This window comes from Vulpes vulpes, chromosome 11 (assembly GCF_048418805.1).
Source record: "Vulpes vulpes isolate BD-2025 chromosome 11, VulVul3, whole genome shotgun sequence".
Lineage (NCBI taxonomy): Eukaryota > Metazoa > Chordata > Mammalia > Carnivora > Canidae > Vulpes > Vulpes vulpes.
The window spans coordinates 78967046-78989423 of NC_132790.1; the positions used below are offsets into that span (position 1 = coordinate 78967046).

Here is a 22378-nt window from a genome sequence, read left to right on the forward strand (position 1 = left end):
CTCATCAGTCAGAAGTCTATCCCTTGTTGTTCAACACCTTTCAGAGTGGTGGGGAAAGACAATCATGACTTTTATCCATGACATGTTGTTTTGTTTTGTTTAAATATTTTATTTATTTATTCACGAGAGACAGAGAGCCAGAGACATAAGCAGAGGGAGGAGAAGCAGGCTCCCTGCAGGGAGCCTGATGTGGGACTCGATCCTGGGACTCCAGGATCACGCCCTGAGCCGAAGGCAGACACTCAACCACTGAGCCACTCAGGGGTCCCAACCCATGATGTAGTTTTACTAGCAAAGATGAAAATTCCTAGCTAACCATGAAATAGCACCATTCAATGGGAAAAAGATAGGATTCAGGTTATTTGTGTTCTAATCAAGTGTCCACCCTACATACAGCTATTGACTTTCAGTTGATAATTAGCCTGTCTGAACCTCATTTTCATTACCTGAAAAATGAGATTAAAATGTCCTGATCTAACCTGAATAACTGTTGCAACGATTAAATGGAATAATGGGTATGAATGTGACTTTGCAAAGTATAAAGAGCTGTAATTAGGAATGCTCACTCATAGGTTTGTTCTTCCCCAACAGTAAAATGGGAATAGTGCTCTAAGACTCCCAGAAATCATGAGTAGTTGAGAAACTAATGGCACACATCTTGTTTGCCATTGGCAAACAAGAGAAGTTTGAATTCTTCTCAAGTAAAGCTTATTTCTTCATGTTTTGGGTGTATAACATATAAGGTTGAAAGATGTAGGATATTCTATTCTTAGGTATTTTATTAGAGTGCATCTATGTAATATTACATGATAATACTTTTATTTGAACTAGTCACATCCTAGAGCAGTGGTTTGAATATTGTGGCTCCAGGCCAGTAGCGCTAGCATCCCCTGGCAAGTTATTTGAAATGTACATTTTCAGTCCTCACTGCTGAATCACCCACCAACTGGGTGAGGCCAAGTGCTCTGTTTTATAACAAGCCCTGCAAGTGGTCCTGATGCTCACTTAAGTCTTAAAGGAAGGCATTTATCAGGGTCTCTTTTATTTTTAATGATTTTATTTATTTATTTGAGAGACAGATCAGGAGGGAGAAGGAGAGCACTAGCAGGGGGAGAAGCAGAGGGGATGGGAGAGAATCTCAGGCAGACTCCATGCTGAGCGTGGACACCGACTCAGGGCTTGGTCTCACTACTCTGAGATCATGACCTGAGCTGAAACCAAGAGTCAGTCACTCAACCCACTGAGCCACCCAGGGGCCCCTATTAAGGTCTTAATTGAAGGGTCTGGCCAACAGCATGCTTTTCATGAAACAGAATGATTGCTTCTCTTTTTCTGTGTCATGGATCTGCAACAACTGCACCCAAGCTGAGGCAGCCATAATTGGATTCCTTCATAAACACGCTGTCGCTGCCCACCCAGCCTAGTAGAGATCTGGAATGCCGCGCCAGTGCATCCGTTATGAGGCTGACTTCAGGGTGTGAGGAAATTAAAGCTATTTATCACAGACCATTTTCCCTCAATGACGGGAGAAATGAGCCTTAGCCTAACAAGGCTTCAAATTGGGCCCACGTACAGAAAACACATAGCTTGATGAACACAGTTTGAGCAGGCTTATGTTTCTTTTGACTTTTCCTTTTGAAAATGGACTCTCTTCTGAGCTGCACCAAGACAGTGGTGCTTGTTTAAGAAACACTAGAGGTGGATTCAACCTGGTTTGTCTTACGACGTAGCTATAAGTGGTACGATGGCACTTTCCCATGACCATTTCTTCCCTTCCTCTCCCTCCTGGGAAGGGATCCTTGGTAAGAGAGGGAATCATTCCTCTGAGACTGAGACTGTACATAAGGAGCCATGTTATGGGAGGGGGGGCTTGGTATTTATCAAGAGAACGATTTATCCGTATGATTTGGCCCACTGCCTTCTTGCCCATTTGAGATGGGTACAGTATGGATTTTGAGAAGTGATTCTATTTTTTTCATGTGTGTGTGTGTGTGTGTGTGTGTGTGTATATAATTATACTTGGTATATATTTGTGATTATCTAATATATTTCTTCCTGGTGTTGTGCATTACAGGCAAAACATACAGAGATTTATGTCATATGTTAATAACCGACATCTCTTTGATGCCTACCTACCATGTACACAGTGCTTTGCTTCCATTATACTAATTAATGTTTACAATAGTTCTAAGATATGGTTACCATTATCTCCATTTTATAGATGAGAAAACTGAAGTGCAGGAAGTTTAAGAACTGATATTAGAGCTTCGATTTAAATGCAGGTCTTTTGGATTCCAAAGCCAGCATTCTCAACCAGTGTTTTTCAAATTATGTGTTGAGAAATCAGTTTAACAAGTTGCAACTAGCAATGTAAAAAAAATTGAATCGAATGTGAAAGACCAGAATGTGTCATATTTAGTATGGGTAAATCTTGATGCATGAAACTTTCATTTCAACTATAAATATATTTGTATTCATACACAAATATAAGCACATTTCTGTGTACTGGGAAACAATGTAAATAATATTTCTTGCTGTGTCACAGTCAAATATGAAAGCAAATATTCTGGCCTAAAGGAGGAGGTAGAGGGGTAGAGGGGTAGAGGGAAAGAGGGAAAAATAGAGAATAAGTAAATGAGACAAAGAGGCTCAGGAGAGGAAGAGGAAATAGGAAGAAGTGGGAAGAGGGGGAGAGAATGGACAGATCTGTGAAAGAGACATAGAGATGCAAGGAGAAGGGGAGAGAGAGGAAAAGAGGCAGGAAGTCATGAGGCCCTGTCCACCATTCCATTCAGTGAGCAGACGCACCTACTTGAGGACAAAACTAGAGACTTGAATTGTGTTCTTGGTAGATGTTAGTTTTCATATACTTCCCTCGTTGTGATCCTTGAGCCATTCTGAGTGTGAGTTGAATAAAGATTTTTACAAAATGTGGCCCCTATATACAAATAATCTATTTCATCTGCTGCTCAACTGAAAATCTGAAGGGAAAATGGGCTTTGTTGGAATTACAAAAATGCACAGTATGCCCCTTCCTAAGGCAGTTTTGAGTATATGGTGTTTTTGTCTTTTGAGCTAATTTTGATGCCATGGCACTGCCTCTTGTGTTTTGTGGGAAACCATAGATAGCAAAAATTTTAAAGTAGCCCACTAAATATCTTACTTCCAGAGGATTCTGGAATCAGTTAACAAAAAGTCCATTTTTATAGATGTGGAAATTGAGTGAACATTTTATAGTTTCTCTATATACAATGCTTTCATGAGAATCCTGTTACTGAATCTTCATAGCTACCCTGCTAGGTCACCCTTATGCCAGTTTTACTGGAGAAATTGGAGCTCAGCAAACTCAAATCCTTTGCCTCAGTTCTCTAAAAGGTGGCAGAGCTTAGATTCAAACCTAGTTTTCTCTGACCCCCAGTTCCGTATTTGCTCCCCAAAAATACAGAGTGGCAATAGTGGGATATAAAGTAGTGCTGTTTGTTATAATTTAGAAGAATTATTTTTGCTTATAAATCAGAGTATGGTGCAAAGCTCATGGTTTTAATGTGGAGGGTTGTCACTTTGTAATTCACTCCTCTCCACTAGGGTATTTCCCTATTTTAAGCCTTCATTAATAAATTGGGGTTGATATCACTATGTTTGTTTTTTTCTGATCCATTCTTGGCCTTTCTTCGTTGAAAACCATTATAAACACTAATTATATTTTTAGTTAGTAATAACATTGTATCAAATAACTTAGGTAGCCACTTATTGGCATCAACTTAAGTGGGTTTCTTTCCTTTTTTAAAAAAAATAAATGCTCCATATAGATGTAAACAGGGTCCTAGAGTGAACTCCATCTCAAAAGCCTTCATAGCCTGTTAGAAAAGAACCATAATGTTTTCCTCAGCTTGCCCAAATGCCATTGCTATATAGCCTATCCATCTTGCCTGGTCTCACCACTAATATTTTCTTTAAAAAAGAAACAGCCAGAAAAAGTGCTGACAGAGTTCCAGTCCAACTACCTCTGCTAAAGTTTTATGTGGGTGTGTAATAGGGTCCTGCAGCCAACGCATCTCATCCAGCTCTTGCTCCTAAATCCCCTCATTTATAATAAGGATTCATGCCTCTGAATGTAAAGACTTGAAAGGAGATCATTTCTTCTTGTTTCATGGTTTTATTCTTCCACTTTCAAAATATGGTTGCAAGTAGAGTCATCCCTTCTTTCCTCTACTGGTTTAATTTTGCTGGGTATTTATTACAGTCAACCAGATACTTTGAGGAAGCTAAAATTCAGGTCTACACTCCATGAAAGCTTTGTCAGTGCAAACATAATATTTATCTCTGGGAAAATGTGGGGGATCCTAGACATATTATAATTTTAGTGACTAGGAGGGCCTGATTGTTGTCTATTCTTTATTTCAGAGATCCCAGAAGACCCGCTTGTGGCTGAAGAGTATTATGCTGATGCTTTTGATTCCTGTTCTGAAGAAAGTGAGGAGGAGGAAAAAGAAATAATGTTCTCAGCATCGGAGAAAGAGGTCAAGGACGAGGGACCCCAGCCTGCTCACAGAATATTCCAACAGGTAGATGCCGCTCCCCCGCAGATGTAGTGGAACTGTCCGAGGTTCTGATTTGCTTGTGACTTCCCAGAAAGTCAGGGAAGTCTTAGAACTTGAAGTGGGAAGTGCGGGACTAGGGTTTCTTATAAAGGCTCCATGTGATGGGTCTTTATTTCCAAGGTCCAGCGGTAGGCAGGGCCCCGTGGAGTTCTGAGATTCTGGTGTGGACCATGTTGATGAGGGAAGGACTGGAATACCCAGTACTTATCCAAGTGGGAAGATGGTCCATACTACACTGAGGAGCATCCTATATACAGTTGTTAAATAAAGAATTCCAGTGTCTCTTTAGGAGAGAGAAGGGGATTTTAAAAAATATACTTTTCTGCCTGGTAATCAGCTTTTTGAGTCATGTCCTAGTGCACAAATTAGTTCTGGGGATGAGGCCCAGGGATCCTGGGCTTAGGAGATGATCTTTCCAGCCACTCTCAGCCCTTGTGGGTCCATCCTTACATAGTGCTGGAGTCTATGAATGTATGTCCTTGCTATAGATATCTTTAACAATAGCAAGACCAAACCCTGTCTGGGTCATAGTCTAAGAAACAGTCCTGGCATGTGATTTCTCTGTTGGGTGGCTATAGGAGAGGAGAAAAGCAAGAGGTATGTAAGGAGAAAGCAGATTACTTTGGGCAATTTATGCTCATAAACTTAATTTTCTTTGTAGGCCATAACATGGTAACCTTTCCAGTCCTAAACTTTCTAAAGTTACAAAAAGCTTTTTAATTAACTGGGAACCATTAAGCTGGGAAAATACAAGTCAATCAAGGGGTACCTGTGTCAATGGAAACTTAATTCAGGAGGACTAATTGAAGTTTGTATACAATCTAGTCAACAATTTTTAATGAAGACTAAACAATACATCATAAGAGTCAATAAATAAAACTGATAATATATGTTCTCAGGTTCTGTGTAAGAAAAAGAGAGAGAGAAAAAAGAAAAGGAGAGAGAGGCAAGGAGAAGGGAACTAGAAGGGTATGGATATGAGACTAAGAAGCAAAAATGATGAGAGAAAAGGAGAAAGAAATTAAGAGACAAATACACGAAGAGAGAGCAAATAAATGTTGAGAAAAATACAGTCAAGGCAGAGAGTGATTCAGCATGTCAAAATAAAAATGCTCTCCTTATACCATTTCCCCATTTTCCAATGGACTTGGATGAACAACAGCACCTCCTACGACACATTAAAAATATAATTTCCATTTCCTTCTCTGTTACTGTTCTAAATAACTGAGACAAATATTTTTAAAGTTTTATTTATTTAAGTAATTTCTATACCCAACATGGGGCTCAAATTAACAACCCTGAGACTGAGAATCACACCATGCTCTTCTGACTAAGCCAGCCAGGCACCCCATAGACAACTACAATACTACAGAACCATTATTCTGTGCCTATGGTTGCAAAACACATCCATTTTGCCCAAAGCATCAAGTGGCAAAATTTGACCTACTAGGATTATTACTTTTTTATTTTTTAATGGATTAAAACTGATTCAGAAAACCACATGAATAAAATATACAGCAAATGCCACTCAGGTCAGGAAATAGAACTTTGCTAGCCACTTTGGAAGTCCCATCTTCAGTATACTTGTAGGAACACAGGGTTGGAAATCAAAATGCCTGTGTACAAGACTAGCCTTTGTTACTTCCAGGTTCTGTGACCTTGTGCAAGTTACTAAATTTCACTGTGCCTCACTTCTCTAATCTGTAAAATGGGAGGATAATGATTTACACCTCCCAGTCTGGAGATTAAATGAAGTAATCAATGTAAGGTGTTTAAAATACTGTCTGGAATTTAATAAAGTAATTAATAATGAGTTATTAATTATTATTATGATGATGATGTTACCCAGCCATCTTGTGGGGTTTTAAAAAAGATTTATTTATGTATTTTAGAGAGAGCACACACATGAGCCAGGGGAGGGGAAGAGTGTGAAGGAGAGAGAATCTCAAGCAAACTCCCTGCTGAGCGCAGAGCCCTATGCAGTGCTCCCTCTCACGACCCTGAGATAATGACTTGAGTCAAAACCAAGAATTAGATGCTCCACTGACTGAACCACCCAGGCATCCTATTTTTTTTGTGTGTGTGTTTATAATGCTACTTTCCAAACTCTTTAATGTTACTGTGAGGTTTCAGAACTATAGTATAAAAAAATCCCTCCTTTTTATTTCTTAGGGCCAATGATAAATATAGGACAGCAGTTTTACTCTCTGAGTTATGCATCTGTCACATGCGATATGATAGCTGAAATTTTCTCTACACAGCAAAGTGTTAGAAAAAGCAGAGTGATCTTTTTGGAATTGTGCCGCAGGGGCAGAGAAATGGATATAGGCTATGCTTTGCAAATTGGTTTTAAATCTTTTGGGACAAGATGCTGAGGCTTCTCACATCCATGTTGGTATTTTGTCTCACAAAACTCTGTCAGGTAGTTATTATTATTTCTATTTTCCAGATGAGGAAACTGAGTCTCCACAAGAAGTAGGTTGCCAGTGGCCACCCAGCTAGGAAAGGCTCAGAACCATGCACAGGCCAAGGTTTATCACATTCTCAAGCCAGTTTTCTTTCTAGTACAAAAGGTGTATCAACCTAGAGTGGACTTGGCATAATAGAAACAGGAGTGGAAATCTCAACTGAGTAATAGAGAGAGGTTAACTACAATCCCATTTGTTTTTCCTAGTAATTTGATATCATTTCCCCCTCCCTAAAGGCAGTGAATGTGTGGTTGTGATGAGTTTCTGCTCTTCCCTTCCTAGGTTATTTTATTAGTGACACACAAAATTGTAGTTACAGAACTCCATGCCAAGACCCAGTGTGTCAGCTTTGTGAATTGGGTGAAACCTTCAGCCGTCACTGGGATCTTCCTCTTCTTCCCTCTTCCCAGTCTCACCCTTGACCCTAGCGTGTCCAGGGTCTACTTCAGTTATCACTGTGTCCATGGCTTTTATGTGAGTAATCAGATCAAAGTTACACAGTTTGTGTTTGATGAAAGAAAAACAATCTTTCATCAAACAGTCCAATGGGTTTCATTGGGATTGATTGCTGAGTCCCTTGTACCCACCCATGACAATCTTCAGCAGTAGCATCTCCAAAGTGATTTTATTAAGCACCTAATTGCTGTTGATAGTATGTTGCTTCTCTGCTGTGTTAAGCATCAACAACACCTTTTTCACAAGCCATTATCATATTGTTGATAGCTACTCTATGAAGTCTCTGGTCACTGAATTGGAACCAGCCTCTTAGATCTCAGGAGAATGGAGTTTATAGCTGTCATCATAACAGGGTTTTCAACAGTATTTGTGGGACTTGTCACTGAAAACTTTTTTTTGCTCTAATGGACATGCTTTAGGGCTGCTGTTTAATGAGTATGTTCAGAGACCCTTATGTTTTTCCCTTGCTGCCTTGACCATCACTTCCCTCTGCAAGACTAATCAATGTCCTGTGTGCACCAGGTATACACATGCTAGGTAGACCATAATGACTTCACACAGAACTCCTTCGGAAAAGGCTCTGTTGTTTAATGAGTGTGGCTTGCATCAATCCTTGTTTTAAGAAGGCTCTTAGGACCATGGTGTTTGTTCTTGCCACGACGAAGGATTATGGAAGCCCATTTTACCAAATAATTCTGAAGCTTTCACCAAATCCTCTAGTGGTTTTGAAATTCTCTGCATAGTGAGGCATGAGGTAAAGCAGAATGATCTTCTTGGAATGGAGCCACAGAAGCAGAGAAATGGATATAGGCTAGAGAAGACCTAAGAAACTACCGAGGACTCTTAGATCAGGTCATCATGAGAATATGTGCCTTTGAGTGTCTTCTGTTAGTAGAATCATTAGTTTAATCAAATCCTAATTGTTATAACAATAACAACGAATGTCCCCTGAACCTTTATTCTATGCCATGTACTTTTATATACTGTGTCAGTCCAGGTCCTCTGGGAAGCAGATGACAAGACATAATTGGGGAAAGCCTCAAACCACAATGCTGGTCTACATCTTTGAGGGCAAGGATGGAGGGAGAGGGAGGACTAGATGACATCCTCTGGTGCAGGGCAGCTCTAAAAAAGTCTTCACAGCTCTGGTAAGAGAGCCCCAGGGCAAAACCTGCCTTGCCCATCAGAGGAGATCAAACTGGGCAGGAAAGGCCTGGCTCTAGTATCCCCACACTCCACCTGGCTGGGTGCTTCCAGGGGTGAGCCGATCCTGAGGGGGCAGTAGCTGGGGGTAGTCACCTACACTGGCAGCAGGCTGGCTCTTGAAGAGAAATGTAAATGGTGCACCCCCGGCTACTGGCACTTTCGTTTAATTCTTACAAGTTGGCCCTTGGATGCACGTATTCTAGTTGAACTACATCAAGCTGGAATTTAACTGACTGGACTCAAACAGGGGAGAAGGTGAGAGTGAGGAAGGGCAGAGAAGGGCCAAGAGAAAGGAAGAAAATGTAAGTTAGTGATTTCAGGTCAGTTCTGCCTAACATTTTACCAAAAGGCAGATGTCCCAGATGGAGAAAGAGCCGAAAGCTGTAAATCCAGAATCCTGCACTGCCTCTCAGGGCTCATGTGTCTCTCAGATTGAGAACCTCTTGGTGCTTTGAATGATTGCCCTAGACTTATAGTATTTAAAACTACATGTTCTTCATACAATGCAGTTCCTAAGTGCAAGTCAGTTCTTTCATTTGGTGCTCAAAAGGAAACAGCTTATTTTTGTCTATCATTAGTTACTGTATTAAGCACTGACTTTAAAACTCAGGTCCCTTGAAAGATGAGACTGTTGTGATCTCCTCACTTTGCACAAGAGGAAACTGAGGCTCAGTGAAGGGAACACAGCTGGCAAGTAGCCACACAGCTAGCAAGTAGCAGAGCTGCAGATCTGACACCTCTTTTAGCCACTTCTTTGTACAGTATTTTCCTGGCACAACAGCTTAACTATAGCAATTATAATCCCTCCTCCATGATGATTGGGTAAACACATTAGATGCCAGGGGATAGCAGAAGGGCCACTGCATTATCTAGCCTGGTTCTACTGAACAGAATTACTGATCTATGCACAAAGCAAAAGTTATACCGTGCCTTGGAGAAGTGCTGAGTTGTGAAAATTGAAACAAAAAAAGAGCCTGCCTCCCACATCTGGTATAGGATACAGAATTCTCTCCTCCTGCTATCTTTTTATTTGTTTTAATAGAAGATGCCAGAACTCTTGAGTCCAAATTGTAGGGCTGATTTAACTACTATTTTGCATGCACTGACTTAATCAATTTAACTTCATGCATGAGGGGAAGCAGTTTTTGTCTTGAACTGACCGTAGAGGTCATCAGTTGTAAGAAGCACTGTAAATAGCCCCACTATTTAACATCTCTCCATCAGCATCCCCCGGCCTTCGTCCCAGGCTGGAAAGCAGCTAGCCTGGTTGAGGAGTTAGAGAAACTCAGCAGTCTCATGTGTCACCCTTCCAGGTAACAGGCCTTCTGTAGATCTAGGTCGCGTTGCTGAAAGGAGTCACTTTGATGAGACAGTTTCCACTCTCATTCCTGTTCCAGCTCTCACTTCCATCATGGCTGTCCTGCCATCCCTCTCTACTATTTCTTGTCCAAGCCAAAGCATAGTGCATTGCTGGTCAGACAGGGACCAGCAAACCTTGCCGTGGGACATAGGCACTGTGGGCTTTGTAGATCTAGTCCCTAAATCTGTTAAATCAGATCCACTATTGTATTGAAGATCACACCTACACTTTTCGCCCCAATCCCAAAGAATGGAGGAAAAAAAAGGTGATAGGGTGGATGAAGACAAAGCAAAACTTAGTGGGAGTGCAAAGAGTCTGTGTACTCCTTTCAGTCTGGAGGGTGGGAGCCTCCACTAGCCTCCCCTACGTCTATGCTGGGAGCTGAGCAGAGATCTGCAGCAGCTGGGGCAGGAAAGGGACAGTGAGCAACCTGCACTGTGCTCTGCTGTGCTACTCCTAGAGCTGGGGGTGAACGTGGTGGAACAGTGTATGCTGGTTTTGTAAAGTTGGTAAGCCTAGTTGGCATGGCACCTTTGGGGCTTCTCCTAAACAGCGCTTGCAAACACATGGCCCATCCCACTATTCTGTGATTCAGTTACACAGAGAAATTAATTTTATTTTCTGAATATTTTATTCATGGGGAAAGAGTGAACACCATTTCATGATGTCTAGGAAGAAAGGAGTGTGACACATCTAGGACATTGTTGGAGGTACTGTCCTTTCTACATAACTGCTAATCTGGAAGTGGTCCATGTCATACCAGAGAAAGTAGTCATCATTCTTAATAAAACAGAGCTAGCCTTGCAGCACGTCAGGTGCCACACTAAGGCCTTTATGTGCCTTATCCCATTTTATACTCACAAGTACTTTACAGGGTTAACATCTTCCCATCCCACTTTACAAAGGGGAAAGTGCCAAATGGAAAGAAAGAATAACTAATTTGACCAACGTCACCTAGTCCATTGACAGGGCTGGAATACAAACCAGCAGATACTCCTTGTCAACTAGGAGACAGTTGGGGTGCGTGTAGAACTGAATGTAGAAGCTCGTAAAGGAGAGGAAAAGAAGATTCTAGGGACCTCAGGGACAGTTCCAAAATGTGTGAGAACATGATCAGATGATTTAAAATCACGTTGAAAACACAGGACTATGTTTTCTATGTACTCTGTGGGATTCATATAGCAATAAAGTTAGAGCTGGAGTCAAAAATAGTAACGTGCAGTAAAGAAGTGTGTATGACAAGGGCTACCTTTTGGAACATGAACTGATAAACATTCCTTAAATTGCAGGACTTTCTTCCCTAGACTACTGAGCATGTGTCATGAAAAGAGATAAATAGTTCATCAAGAGCAAGTGAGCTTTTAGGAGAGAAAGGGTGGATTGGGGGCAGGCTCCTCCCCACACTGCTGCCACTTGATAAATGGATCACAGCAAAGGTACCACCCACCCCAGCTCCTGAAAAATTCATTGCCCAAGTTCCTGGGTGGGCACTGTGATGCCACTCCCAACGACCCTGCTTTCTTTTCTCTTCTCTCCATCCTTTACATTTCTAAACTGCGATCCAAAATGTCTTAAGAGCTCTGTATAGGATACCTGTGAATGTCTTTGAAACCCAGAAGCAACCTCACGGATACCGACGTGCCACGGGCCTAGGCATTAATAAGAGACAGCTGCAGTGAGGTTTTAATAATGTAGAGTAAACAAGGCATTAGCAGTGAAATGTGGACACATTGACAGTCACGTATCAGTGACTCCAAATTCAGTGACAGAGGCGTTTAGTGTTACAGGAGCCTGGGGGCTTATTTGCAGTTTGAGTTTTGCAGATGTGGCTCTGTGTTCCCATCACTGCACACACTCTGAGACCTTTTTTCCTTGACAGAAGGTGACCATTGGCAGTGAGATAAGAGTGAAGACGTCAGCTTACTGATTTCAGGGCAGCCTCCACCAAGGCACCATCCGCTTTGTCCTGTGGCTTTGTACTAAACGGCACCCTCTGTCTTCCTATGAATTATGAATGCAAATAAGCAACGGCTTGCCTTCTAATGAGATTGAAGAGAGATGTGAAAGGTACTTCTCTGAGCGTGTAGAAAGTGGATAAGGTCACCTTGGTGTTTTGGTTTCTGTAACTTAGTGACATTTTTCAGGATGTAGTGGGAATAGTTTGAAGGAGAGTGTACAGTAGTGTAGTAAAGCAGCTTGCGGGAAAGAACACGGGTGGGTTGTTGCTTAGATCATACATTATCTATCACATATTTGAGTGTTCTAGGCGCTGGGTTTAAGGTAGTGAAAAACAGACACAATGCCATCTTCATGGACATCTCACCCATTCTCATGTATTTACAGAGTATCCATAGACTGTCAACTCCCAAATGTGTGTCTTCCATTCTTCCCATTCTTCAGCTCTGTCTCCCCATAACTCCAGATTCACATACCCCATCTGCCCAGGAGTGAGGATAGGTGTCATATGGACTTCTAATAGACATCCTAAACTAAGCATGTCCAAAAGTGAACGAATACACACCAGCCCCGGTCCACATCAACTCCTCCTGAGTCAACCTTGACTCACGACCTTTCACTCACATTCCACTTCCAATCCATAAGCAAAACCTATTGACTTGATCTTTAGAATATGATCACTACTTAGCACCTCTATTCCAATTGCCAGAGCCACCATCACCTCCCCAGTGTATGATTGCAATAGCTTCTAACTGGTTTCCCAGTTACCCTCCCCGCCATACCTCACTCAGACTAAAAGGCATGAGTCTGTTCAAAATGGCCTTGCAACATCCCATCATCACCCATGGAAGAGCCCCTCCCTTCCATCACTGTGAGAATTGCCCTCGCCCACCCCACTGTAGTCATATTAGTCTCCTTCCAGTCTTCCTATCCAGTCTTCTGTTTCTGGAATACACCAGGCATGTTCCTGCCATAGAAAGCCTGGAATACCCTCCCCTCTGGATACACAAATTATTTTGCTCCCTCTCTACCTCAGGTCTATGCTTATATGCTGTCATATTGGGGAGGACTCAGAGTACTTAGATAAAATAGCACTTACTGGCCTGAGAAGTCTTGTGTCCTTTCCCTGCTTTATTTTCTCCATAGACCTTATTACCATCTGACCTACCACTGTTTACTTGCTTCTTCATTTATGGCCTGTCTTCCCCTACTAGAATAGTAGGGCAAAGATTCTGTTTGTATCACTGCTGTATTCCCAAGCACCTTGAACAGTGTTTAGCACAGGGCAAATACTGAGCAGATATATTGTGAGATAAATGGATGAATGAATGCCTGCATGGATAGTCTAGTGGTACAGGCAGCCCATAAGCCAGTAGGCAAACATCTAGAGCAATGAGGAAAGGAAGAGGTTGAAGTGATGGAGGAAATGGGCTTTAGGAGGGGCGGTGGGGACACCAAATTGAGAGAGGAATCAGGAAGTTTCTAGAAGAGGACTTTTCAGGTATAACCTGAAGGATGGAAAAAGCCAACCCCTTGATGTAAAGAAACAGAAATGAGAGAGGAGTATTTCATAGAGGGAGAAGGGTGTGTAAGAAGGCTCGGGTCATAAAAGGACTTGGCAACTTTGAGAAATTGCATAGTAAGCAAGAGGATCGATGCTTTTGGAGAAGTCAGGCCAGCGGTAGCTACATCATGAAGGTCTTGTAAGGAGAGTGGATTTTATTTTAGGTACAAGGCTAATCCAGTGAAGGGCAAGTGAAATAAAGTCTTAAAATGAATCCATGGCAGTAGAAATAGGAATAACAGTGGCAGTGGAAGGTGGGGTTTGGCTGGAAGGGGGCTTGGGGTAAATTTCAGGGATGATAGAGGTGTTCTTTATCTTGTTTGGGGTGGTGGCTACATGGGTATCTTACACTGAAAATCTGGCATTTCGTTGCATGCAATTTACCTGATAAAAATAATACACCATCAACGATGTCATGAAGACAAAAAAAAAAAAAAAAACTACCAAAAAACTATACCAGAAATGTGATACTCATACATATATAATGACACTTGTAAGTCAGCCTGTATTGAGGCTCCTTCTTTGACTCCTTATAGCCTGTGCATGACTTTTTAGCTTCAAGGAGGTCCTGGGTACACTCAAATAAGGTGTCTTGGGAAAAAATGGTCAGTCTAGATTGACTGAGCATGAGTGGGGTAAAGGGTTCCATATGGTTTGGTTTCACCCTGTGAGACTCTGACAACACAGGTGCCCAAGAAGTAAGAGAAATCAGCCCCTTCACATCCTCACACCCATTGACATAGGGACGCTTGAGTGGGAGGATGTGCCCAGTGGTCTGAGTTAGGTGAAGCCTAGCTGAACTCCTTTCTGTGGTTGCAGCTATATGGATGCTTATGTCCACTTTATCCATATGTTTATAGATCTTTGCTTGGGATTGTTCCACAGACAGAAATGGTGTCGGGCCTGGCAGCACACCATGTAGTATCCATTCCCACTTATCCTGAGCAGCCTTCAGCCCCAGGAAACATAAAACACTTCCTAGCTGTGAAGCTGTTTATGTCTGGGTTGCTAACTGTCCAGCCTTCTGCGTATATGCCTTTGGGAGTCAGCATTGCGCACCTGCTAGGACAGCGCTAAGGCTGCTAGATGTAGACAGATGGTTGGGTTTTCACCACCTCAAGGTGTGGGGCAGGAAGCAGAAGAACCCCCCTCTGGGAGGTTCTTGGGAATGTCTAAAGATAGATGTACAATTGCTAAGGGCTATTGGTACCCAAACTGAGCCCTCATCTGAAAGTAAGGTCCTCTGGCAGGTAGTTACCATTCATTCATTCATTCATTCATTCATTCATTCACAATTCATTCTAAAAAGGGCACGATATTGTGAACTGGCTACCATTTTACTGATGTCACTGCTAGATCTCTTTATCCATATATATATTTATATATTATATATATAAAGCTATACGTATATATAGCTTCAAAGAAAGCTGTGTAAGTGAACATTGAAACTTCTCAAGTTTCAGACTTATGTAACATTTCTCTTAAATAAGTGCTTTGTTTCTTTTTTAGCCAACTTACAGTTCTTTATCTCTCATTGAATGAGAGGAAGACATTCACAGGGGAAATGAAACACGGAAGAGTGAAGGACACAATGTCTTTACCTCTCTGCCTTGCCTCACTCTGGCTCCTTTCTCTGTAATATCTTCTTCATCCAGATAAAGGTCAAGTGTCCTTAGACTTTGGACATCAAACCTCATGGGACTAGGCTTCTCTGTGAGTGGGTTCTCGTTGCTTTGTTCCCTCAGGGGAATAAGTGACTGTCAACGACAGCTTGAGAAACAAACTGCTTCAGAAAGAGATTTCTTCAAATGCATTATCCATTCCAACAATTTGAGCAGAAAGTTAAGCTGGGTTCCAAGCTGCTGAGCATATTGGTCATGTACCAAACAAACATTTTTGAGCATTTTGTTTAACAAACACATATTACAGTTAATATGTCACAGACATGGATCTATGCACTTTGGAGATGCTAACATTTATTCCTCCTAACAACCCATTTTATAGTTAGGGAATGGAAGGCATGAATAGTTTAAGTACCAGGGATCCCTGGGTGGCTCAGCGGTTTAGCGCCTGCCTTTGGCCCAGGGTGTGATCCTGGAGACCTGGGATCGAGTCCCGCATCGGGCTCCCTGCATGGAGCCTGCTTCTCTCTCTCTCTCTCTCTCTCTGTGTGTGTGTGTCTCATGAATAAATAAGTAAAATCTTAAAAAAAATAGGTTAAGTACTGTGCTCAAGACACACAACTGGCAAATGGCAAAGCCAGATGTAAACTCAATCAGGCTTTATCCAATGCTCATGCCCCTAACCACTAGGCTGTGCCCCTCTCCCTTGGTCCATTCTGTCAGAGCCTCCACTTTGTGCCAGTGGCCAGCATCCCCTCATGATCTGGATAAATCTTTTTTTTTTTTAAAGATTTTATTTATTTATTCATGAGACACACACACACACACAGGGAGAGAGAGAGAGAGAGAGAGAGAGAGAGAGAGAAAGGCAGAGGGAAGCAGGCTCCATGCAGGGAACCCGACGTTGGACTTGATCCTGGGTCTCCAGGATCACGCCCTGGGCTGACAGCAGCGCTAAACTGCTGAGCCACTAGGGCTGCCTGATCTGGATAAATCTTAAATCCTATTCATTCCAGCCAGTTTGTCCATTAAACTCCACCAGGGATTGGTTTAAGAAGAACATGCAATCAATCCTGGTCAAAAAGTGTGAGGATATATTTTCTCAGGGAGGAGGGGGTCTGAGGGTACATGGAGAGGAACATACTGGAGCTCTTTGTTTAAGCCAGTTTATGTAGGCTTTGGGTTACTTGTAGCTGAAACTGTCCTAGGTGATATAGATGATAAATTAAGATTCTTTTTCTTTTCCTAGCAGGAATATTGGTGTAGAAATATGGTTGTGTAGTTATTGGATTATATTTTCAAAATAGCTTCTTGTCAACTTTCAAATAAAAGTTTGAATTCCAAGGAACAAACCAATGTTTGTGGTATGCACAAATGACAGTATTTGGGGCTTGCCTCTAGGAATTAACATGAAATGTAGGATGCTCCGTAGTTCTGGTTTGGTATAAACCTTGTAACTACATTGTGACTACCCTGGTCTGTTATGGAGTATCCATGTCCAGATGTTATTGAGAATTTGATTCATTGAGTCTATCAGTATTAGATTTGAATAAAATAATGCTCAGAGAAAAATCTTCCTAGATTGGAAAACTACTTTTTTCCACACGCCTGAATTCTCTCTCTCTCTTTCTCTCTTTCTTTTTAAGTTAAATTTTCATTAGTATATATTGCAATATTGGTTTCAGGAGTAGAATTCAGTGATTCATTGCTTACATACAATACTCGGTGCTCAGCACAAGTACCCTCCTTAATACCCATCACCCATCTAGCCCATCCTCCTCCTTCTCCCTCTATCCCCTCAGTTTGTTCTCTATCATTAAGAGTCCTTTATGGTTTGTTTCTCTCTCTCCTTTTCTTTTCCCCCTTCCTATATGTTCATCTGTATATATGTGCACCACACCTTCTTTATCTATTCATCAGTCAGTGGATATTTGGACTCTCTCCATAGTTTGGCTATTGTTGATAATGCTGCAATAAACATTGAGGTGCATGTACCCCTTCAAATCTGTATTTTTGTGTCCTTTCGGTAAATACAGAGTAGTGCAATTGCTGGATCATAGGACAGTTCTATTTCTACCTTTTTGAGGAACCTCCATACTGTTCTTCAAAGTGACTGTACCAGTTTCCATTCGTACCAACAATGTGAGAGGGTTCCCCTTTCTCTGCATCCTCGCCAACACATTTTGTTTCTTGTGTTGTTGATTTTAGCCATTCTGACAGTTGTGAGGTGGTACCTCATCATGGTTTTGATTTGTGTTCCCTGATGATGAGTGATGTTGAGCATCTTTTCATGTGTCGTTGCCCACCTATATGTCTTCTTTGGAAAAGTATCTATTCATGTCCTCTGCCCATTTCTTAACTGGATTATTTGTTTTTTGGGGTGTTGAGTTTGATAAATTCTTTATGGATTTTGGAGACCAGCCTTTTATCAGATATGTCATTTGCAAAAATTCCATAGATTGCCTTTTAGTTTTGCTGATTGTTTCTTTCCTGTGCAAACCCCTTTTTTAACATATGAAAATACATTTTATTATTATTTTGCTATATAGCATGTTAGTGAATATACTCAATTGCATTTCTCAAATGGCTGATGAGACACAAGATAACATCTTTTTGATTCCTGAAAACCTCAGTATCATCTGTCTTTTGGAGGATCCAGTTTCCTACAACGTCTATGATACTGTCCACAAGGATACCAATGGTGCTTAATAGTAAAGAACATTTTGCTAAGTTGTTCTATCATAAGTCCTTGCTCAAAGTGTTCATTTTTTTCTTCTAGTCTGGTTTTCAGCACTTGGTCATGTGTTTCTTCATTATTATGCACAGGATCTGGCCGAGGGATAGGTTTTGTATGCTCATATGGAATGTCCACAGAAGGGTGGTAGCATACTATCGTCCTGCCGTCAGATGTCAAAGAAAGCTCTACTTTGCAATTATAGTCATCTGGTAGAGGAGAATACGTAGATTTATGACAAACACAATATAAAGCTCCATTTTGAATTGGAATTAAATGTTTCCAGACAGTTCTGTTTGATATTGCCCATTTTACTGCTGCCAATGCCACGGTGAATCAGGATGCTATTGGGTGGTATAAAAGATGATTTGAAGAGAGATGGATTTTTTTTAAAGATTTTATTTATTTATTCATGATAGTCACACACACATACACAGAGAGAGAGAGAGAGAGAGAGAGAGGGAGGCAGAGACATAGGCAGAGGGAGAAGCAGGCTCCATGCAGGGAGCCCGATGTGGGACTCGATCCCGGGTCTCCAGGATCGCGCCCTGGGCCAAAGGCAGGCGCTAAACTGCTGTGCCACCCAGGGATCCCTGAGAGATGGATTTTAAATTCTGCTTCCACGTGTAACTATTTTCATCCCTGTGTCAGCGGCACCACGATCCTTCCATTTTACCTCAATCCGGGTCCCAGAACGTGCAAACCCTTTTTATCTTGATGAAGTTGCAATAGCTCATTTTTGCTTTTGTTTCCCTTGCCTCCAGCAATGTGTCTAGCAAGAAGTTGCTGAGGTCAAAGAGGCTTCTACCTGTGTTCTCTAGGATTTTGTTTCACATTGTCGTCTTTCATCCATTTTGAGTTTATTTTTGTGTATGGTGTAAGGAAATGGTCTAATTTCATTCTTCTGCATGTTGCTATCCAGTTTTCCCAACATCATTTGTTGAAGAGACTTTTTCCATCGGATGGTCTTTTCTGCTTTGTCAAAGATTAGCTGAGCATATAGTTGTGGGTCCATTCCCGGGTTCTCTATTTTGTTCCACTGATCAGTGTGTCTGTTTTTGTGCCAGGACCATACTGTCTTGATGATTACAGTTTTGTAATATAGACTGAAATCTGGGATCATGATGCCTCCAGTTTCGTTTTTCTTTTTCAGGATTGCTTTGGCTATTTGGGGTCTTTTGTGGTTCTATAAAATTTTAGGATTATTTGTTCTAGCTCTGTGAAAAATGCTGGCGATATTTTGATAGGGGTTGCATTAAATGTTTAGATTGCTTTTAGGTAGTATAGACATTTTAACAATGTTTGTTCTTCCAATACATGAGCATGGGATGCTACTCCATTTTGTTGTGTCCTCTTCAGGTTCTTTTATAGGTACCACTTTAGTTAGGATTATTCCTAGAAATGTTTTTGTTTTTGGTGCAATTGGAAATGGTATCAATTCCTTAGTTTCTTTTTCTGCTGCTTTGTTATTGGTGTATAGAAATGCAACAGATTTCTGAACATTGATTTTTATATCCTCCAACTTTGCTGAATTAATGTAGGAGTTCCACAATTTTTTTGTGGAGTCTTTTGGGTTTTCTACATTAGAGTATCATGTTGTCTACAAGTAGGAAAGTTTGACTTCTTCCTTACTGATTTGGATGCCTTTAATTTCATTTTGTTGTCTGATTACTGAGGCTAAGACTTCCAGTACCATGTTAAATAGTAATGGTGAGAGTGGGCATCCTTGTCTTGTTCCTGACCATAGCCTCTTAGTTTTCCCCATTGAGGATGATATTGGCTGTGGGGGTTTTTATATATGGCATTTATGATGCTGAGATGTGTTTCATCTGTCCCTACTTTGTTGAGGGTTTTTATCAAGAATAGACATTGTATTTTCTTAAATGCTTTTTCTGCATCTATTGACAAGATTGTTTGGCTTTTTTTTTTATTGTTTGGCTTTTATTCTCTCTTTTATTAATGTATACACCACTGAATTCTTTATGGTTGGGAGATTTTTATGTTTTTTCAGGAATCAGAATTCTCTAATTATACCAATAGTAAGTTGAGTAGGGAAGCAACAGAATTGGTTGGCAATTATAGGTGGTTGGATTTTTGTTTTTGTTTTTATGGCCCAGAGAGAGTCTTCAGGACATGAAAAGAGTGTTATTGAAAACTAACATTTAATTGAACTTTTGATTTCCAGTGTATGCAAGATACAAAATATTAAAGTATCTGACACAGAAGACTTCAATAATAAATGTGATTCTTTTGAGTTTTATCACTCTCTAATTCATCATGAACATATCTAGTACTGTATACACCAAAGTTCTTCACATATTTCTTAAATGAAAACAAGAGTAAAGGGGAGATTTTGCTATTGTTTCAGACATGTATTATGTATAAAGTATCTAATATATTAATACCTATGGTTTTTGTGTAAGTTCTATAGTTACACACATACACACATATATGGACACACACACATATATGGACATACACATCCCACTATTCTAAATGTAAAGCTCAGCAAAGAAAAGACATACACATCCCACTATTCTAAATGTAAAGCTCAGCAAAGAAAAGACATCATGTTCTTGAAGCCATGCAGAGAAGCAGAAATGTCTTAGTCTTAATACTTAAATAGTCCTGCTTGGAAATTACCTTGATTCTTCATGAAGATAACTTCTGAGTTGTGGAATACATATACATTGCAATCAATTAGAAGTCTATAAACTCATATCTATAATAGAACGCGACAAATATCATGATGCCAAGTGATTCCATGTCAGTACAGTGGGCATTTTGCCCTCTAGGAGTATTTGGAAGTTTTTTTAAAAAAGATTTTATTTATTTATTCATGTACAACACAAAGAGAGACAGAGACACAGGCAGAGGGAGAAGCAGGCTCCATGCAGGAAGCCCGATGCGGGACCAGATCCCGGGTCTCCAGGATCATGCCCTGGGCTGCAGGCGGTGCCAAACCACTGCCCCACCAGTGCTGCCCTATTTGGAAGTTTCTAATGACATGTTTAATTGTCACAACTTGGGTGAGGGGGGCTATTGGTAGTAGGTGAAGGCCAGGGATACTGCCAAACATCCTACAACACACACAATGGCCCCCCACACCAAGAATTACCCAGCCCAACATGTCACTAGTGCTGAAGTTGAAAAATCCTGAGTTAGTAAAATAGGTGCTTGTAGAAATTCTTCCCAGCTTAAAGTAACATTCACACTAATTGAATAAATGAGAATTCTCTAAAGATAAACAGATCTTTCTAGTACAATCTTCATGGCAGGCTCATTAAAGTAGTCTAGCACCAATCATTCTTATTGCTAAAGTTTGCTCTTGAAATTGTGGTCCATGGACCAGCAGCATTAGTAGCTGTTGAGAACTTGTTAAAATGCAGAATCTTGACCTTACTGCAGACCTGCTGAATCAGATTCTGCATTCTTAACCAGATCCCTGGATGATTCCTACACAGAGTAAAATTTGAGAGTCGCTGGGTAAGAGGACTATGTATCTATACCTCACCTCCAAAGCTGATCTGTGACTGGAAACAGGCCAAGAGCTCCACTACCTAGGAATACAAAACAAGATTGGAAAGCCTCCCTATCACAGGTGTGAAGTAGAAAACACCCCATACAATGTTAACTGTTTTCATTGCTCAGCAATTAAAAGGAGAGTGAGGTGGTAGCTAGTTTACTGTGGTGATCACTTTGTAATGTATATAAATGTTGAATCATGATGTTGTACACCCAAAACTAATATAATATTATATGTTGACCACACTTCCATTTCAAAAAAAAAAAAGGACACTGAGAAATTCATTGAAGCACACTGAATTTTTAACACAGGGTTTGGTACAGGTCTGCTATCACCAAATGTGTTATTGATTCCAAAAATACTTTCCCAGTTTCATCCTAAAATCCTTTTGGGTAACTGTGACCTATGTCTGCAAGGCTAAAGTATAAAAACTCTTTCAGTTAACCTTTGCAAAGAAAAAAACAAAACCATGCTCCATCCATCTTTTTAGAAGTTGCTCCAGAATCTAAAACATCATGGTTTGGGCAGCCAGGGTGGCTCAGCGGTTTAGTGCCGCCTTCAGCCCAGGGTGTGATCCTGGAGTCCAGGGATCGGGTCCCATGTCAGGCTCCCTGCACGAGCCTGCTTCTCCCTCTGCCTGTGTCTCTGCCTCTCTCTCTCTCTCTGTGTGTGTCTCTCATGAATAAATAAATAAAATCTTTAAAAGAAAAATCATGGTTCTAATGTGGAGTAGTAGGATATAAATAACTACATGTAAATATCTTTTCGCTGAAACGCTCATACTTGCTAGTTATTTTCAGTAAAGTGACTTGAGGGCAATGGTGGGAAAATAGCATTATTTTTTAATCTCAAAGAAACAACTAAGGAAATGTTTTAATTGAAAAG

General features: G+C 40.9%; 1 protein-coding gene and 1 pseudogene across 7 annotated transcripts in view; one reads left to right on the forward strand and one right to left on the reverse strand.

The window, feature by feature from the left end:
- Positions 1-22378, forward strand: part of NEK11 (NIMA related kinase 11) — a 235215-nt gene that overhangs the window by 139410 nt on the left and 73427 nt on the right. For all 7 annotated transcript variants that reach the window (XM_072726830.1, XM_072726832.1, XM_026015522.2 and 4 more), the window contains one exon: positions 4405-4565. In XM_072726830.1, the coding sequence (XP_072582931.1) occupies positions 4405-4565 (161 nt within the window). The remainder of the gene's footprint in view (positions 1-4404; positions 4566-22378) is intronic.
- On the reverse strand, positions 17830-18303 carry LOC112932509 (large ribosomal subunit protein mL42 pseudogene; annotated as a pseudogene).